At 49.8% G+C, this 4604-nt stretch overlaps 1 protein-coding gene across 1 annotated transcript; it reads right to left on the reverse strand.

Annotated features, from left to right (window-relative positions):
- Window positions 1–2071: 2071 nt before the first annotated feature.
- Window positions 2072–4252, reverse strand: amer2 (APC membrane recruitment protein 2; the record flags this gene model as incomplete). Its single annotated transcript, XM_079234365.1, has 1 exon — window positions 2072–4252. The coding sequence occupies exon 1, from the start codon at window positions 4166–4168 to the stop codon at window positions 2072–2074; it is 2097 nt and encodes a 698-aa protein (XP_079090491.1). The 5' UTR covers window positions 4169–4252.
- Window positions 4253–4604: the final 352 nt, after the last annotated feature.

Consider the following 4604-nt stretch of genomic DNA (forward strand, 5'->3'; position numbering starts at 1 on the left):
CAGTGTTGTGGATCAATGATCACATTCTAAATGAGACAGAAAGCTACCATGAACTAGAATGACCCTCAAGTGTCATTGGTATCCTTGTGGTTAGGATTAGAGAAAACTTGCATCATCTCGAATGTCTTTCCCTACAAAAACCCCTCTCTGTAAGTGAAGGGTACGGAACACTCTGCTCCCTTTAACTTGTCTCGCTGAATCACAGACAAAGGCCTTTTAAGACTGCAATACACCCCCTCATTCTTAAAACAAGTGGTGCTTTGCGAGGCTCAACACTGTACAGTAGTTTGTCGTCATTGTTCAGAGCACGGGCGACTTACAAAAAACTAAACTCCACCATTTGCCTCGCCCCCACAAAAGAGGGACAGAGAGGAAGAGAGACGGCATTCAGATTCATACACAGCTGCGGGGGTCCCTGTAATGAAGTTGTACAATGTTTGCAAGTACAACAGCAGAGTGAGGGTGAAGCACTCTGAACTGATTCAGCATTAGTCCTCATGTTTTGCTCTGCATTTAAAGCTGTGATCCAGTTCATTGTGTCATTAGTATTTTCTTGATCTGAAACCCTGTCAGAATTTCCTTGCGTTTTTTTTGGGGTCACATCCTATTTTAAAACACTTGCAGGCATATTCTGGCTCTCTAAAACTGTCAGACAGCGAGGATCAGCTTGGACAGTATGTTAGTGGCAAAGAACAGAAAGCAGAGCATTAAGAAGCTGGTGCAATCACAGTTTAAGATCAGAGCAGTATGACTTAGGTTGAAGGAGTCTACTGTATAAAAACAGTATGAAATCCAGTAGAAGAAAGTACTAACTATAAAAAAATGGTTGTTTGTGCATGTGTCCTTCGAGAAGAAAGTCATCCAGTGTAGCTACAAAGAAAAAGGTTGCACAGTGTGTGTAACTAAGGTCATTCAGTAATAGATGATGTTCCCTGACCTGTGTGCCTTGTAGATGTGGCACTGCATGCGGAGAGGGAGAGAAAATGTTTGTGTGCATGTTTGAAATTGTATGCGTGTTTGTGTCTGTGTGTGCATCAAAGCATCAGTGTAAGGGATCCCTCCAGGTTGAGTATTGCGACAGCAGGTTTTCATTGAAAATTCAACAGTTGTAAATCCCAGAGGTTGACATCCTACGGATGCACTTTGAGTGATGCAGTGCGGTGAAGTGAAATCCAGATGCAACAGGCTGAAGCCAAACTTAGTCCGTCCGCAATAATAATAATAATAATAATAATAATAATAACCAGTCTGACCTCTGCCAGTAAAAAAATTATATATATTGTCGTGGAACTTGAACAAATTTGTAGCTGCAAAGTAGGTAAACAATAAAACCAGATATCAGTGTTGATTCGCATTCTTGCACATACAGTTTAATAATCAGTGTGCGGTCAGAAAAAAAACATCTTCAAAAAGCAAAAAAACAGCCAAACAAAAAATGGTGGGTTATTCCAGGCTGTGGGTTTCGTTGAGTCTGTTAATGAAAATGAGGAGGATTTTTGAAAACTTTGGCTCTAAAAATCAAAAAGATTAGGAGGTAATTTGTTACAGATTTGACAAAATGACAATCTCAGAAAAAAACAAGTTGATTAGATTAGGTCCATATAAGCAAATTATGTTTTGCCGCGTGGAGTTCCATAATAAAAATGTAAAAGATAAAAGGTGCTCTGCTTTTTTTTCTTTTTTTTGCAGTGTGCAGTCATGAGCTGTCAACCTCTCAGCAGGTCAGGAGCTTTTCCAGGAAGTTTCAAGGCAAATGTGTCTCTAGCGAGTCCATGGATTGTCAAAAGTCAACCTCTTAAGTTCCAGTGAGGGCTGTGAAGTGTTCACCCAGCTTTTTGAGTCTCCTCGTGACTTTCTCAAGTGAACAAAACCACCTATTCTATCCCAGCCTGTCGTAGGCCAAAACACTTAAGGAATGAGAGCTTTTAAGATTTCAGAGGAATTTATAGGCCGTTAACTCCACAGCTCAACATTTTTCTTGGTCTGGGAAAACGTTTGGTGTGGGAAAACTCTGCATAAACAGCACTGAAGTGATGTACACTCAAGTCTTTTAGTAAGTGGGCGACAGGGGCTACTTCTTGTGGACGGTTCCTCTGGTTGTGCCAGGTTTGTTTCCAGAACGACGGACGGGCACCTTGGAGACAGGGATTCTGGTGCGAGCCGGGGGAGGCGCCTGGGTCTTTGGTGGAGGGGATTCAGCCTCTAGAACAGACGAGAGGGCTGACTGGCTTACAGAGTGGGGAGGTGGGGTGTCTCTGCTGCTGACTGGGATCTTGGATTCCCGAGGAAGGCTTGTGCTGCCTTTCATTGATTGGAAGGAGGGAGAGGAGGAGGAGGAGGAGGAGGAAGGAGGAGTTGTTTGAGAGGTGGGGCTCAGTTGGTATTCAGTGGATGGAGAGGGAGTACTGTTGAGATCTTCATCGTTCTCCTGCTCTATATCCTCCCCTACCTCTTCAGGGTCATTATAGAGGTCGTACAGGTGGTCTCCAGAGTAACTGTCGCGCGATAGGGCCGTCCTATGGTTACGCTGCAGCCCGCTCTCATCAGGTGTTGCTGTGGGCGTTGCCGAGGGTGTGTCCCAGTAGCCCTCATCGCTAAGTGGCTCTTTTTCTCCGGGTGATGTGGGATGACGGCCGTGTGTGTGAGGGAGGGGGGGTTTAGCTGCACGGCCTCCAGATGCACCAACTACTGGAATCTTACTGAGCCCCAGTGCCTTCACCGGGGGTAACCTGCGGTCTGCACTCCTGTGGGCTGAGAGCAGGTGGCTGCTTGCAGGGTTGGACGTGGCCCGAGGGGGATAAGTACAAGTCGGGGTGGTCGAGGGAGGTTGATGTAATCGAGGCAAAGCAGGAGAGTTGTCACCTGTTGAGGGCAGCATGTGCCAGAGCCCCTGCATGTCTGCATCGTCCACTCCCTCTGGACTTGCCATTTCTTCCCCTCCGCCCATGTAGGCCACCACACCGCTACCAGCCGGGTGCTGCTGTGGTGGAGGCGGTGCCCGGGCCCGGGCCGGAAGGGAAGAAGGCACTGAGCTTATGGGAACAGAGAACATGGGCTGGGACAGCTGCGAGGGTAGTGAGGGTTTGGTCGGGGAGCCACGAGACGTGACACTGGTGATACCAACAGCTCTCCCAACGCCTGTTCCCACACTCCCCCCTCCTCCCCCACTGCTGCTGCTGCTGGTGCCACTGCCCCCGTTACCCGCGGGCCCTTCCTCGTCTGCGTCAGCAATAATGTCGCCACAGCCGGTCAGTGAATCAAAGCTCTTGAGGGACGTGACGTCAGTGAAGAGGAGAGAGCAGAGGCGGTCCACCGAAGGTTCCGAGGGTGGGTCCCCCGTGCTGCAGCGATCCAAGGGGGGTGTGGCGAGGGAGGGGGTGAGGCTGGAGATTGAGGCTTTGGCTTTTTGGATGGGAGGGTGCATAGGCGAGTCAGTGGGTGTGTAAGGAAAGGGGGAGTCTGGCTCACCAGATTGCCCTGGCACGGCAACGCAGTGTGGGGGTGTCATGGTAACACTCGTAGTGGGAGTCTCTGTGTTAGGGGATGCCTCTGCATTCCCACAATCCGCTTGGTGATGATGAGGAGGCGGCTCAAGGGTGAGCGTAATGTCTTTTACCTTTTCAGAGTCGCCATCCTTCTCGCCATCCTTCTCCGCCTTCTGTTCCACCTCCTCCCCTTCTCCCTCGTTTGTTTTTTCTTTGCGTCTCCATCGCATGCTGCTAAAAAAGCCCTTTAGGCCCCTCCCTCTTCTAACAAGTCCTGCTCCTCCATTCGCGCTCGACCTAAAACTCCCACGTCGGAGTAGAGAGAAGAAACTCAGGGATTTGCTGAGGGACCTCACCGGCCCTGCCTCCAGGATAGCAAGCCCCTCCCCTCTCTGTCCATCAGCATCATTATTAGAGTCCGTTAGTCCATCGTGGGTTTTGCTCCGAACGAGCTCCGCCGATGCCGCTGATCCATTTCCATTCAAAGAATTCCCATTGTCAGAATTCCCGTTGCTCCCGCTATTTGTAGCCCCTTTGTTCCTGAAGGAGAAGAAGCTGGCCATCCCAGACCCGGCGCGCCGCTTTCCGAAGAGTTTGAAGGCAGCTTTGTTGATCTTCCCTGTGGGCTGAGGGTCACACTGAGGGGCCACAGGAGGCTCCACACACTCCGTCTGCACCTCCATTATCCAGCACTATCGTCTCCCTCAAGCTCTCCAGCAGCCTCTCTCTCTCTCTCTCTCTCTCTCTCTCTCTCTCTCTCTCTCTCTCTCTCTCTCTCTCTCTCTCTCTCTCTGGCCACACATACACTCACCCTCTCTCTATCTCTGTGTCTCTCTCTCCACCCTGTTGGCTGGTGCTCTTTCACTCCCACTCTGACTTGCTCTAATGCCTGCCTGCTGGTTTTCTCTCTCTGCCTGCATCCCTCCCCTCTCTCTCTCTCTCTCTCTCTCTCTCTCTCTCTCTCTCTCTCTCTCTCTCTCTCTCTCTCTCTCTTTCTCTCACACACACACACATACACATACACACACACACACACATGCTGGGAGCTCCTCCTTACTGTATCCATGGCAACAGGGTGGGCTAAGCAGCTTTCGTCAACGTTGGCGGGGCGCCAGTGTC

This window comes from Taurulus bubalis (assembly GCF_910589615.1).
Source record: "Taurulus bubalis genome assembly, chromosome: 18".
Lineage (NCBI taxonomy): Eukaryota > Metazoa > Chordata > Actinopteri > Perciformes > Cottidae > Taurulus > Taurulus bubalis.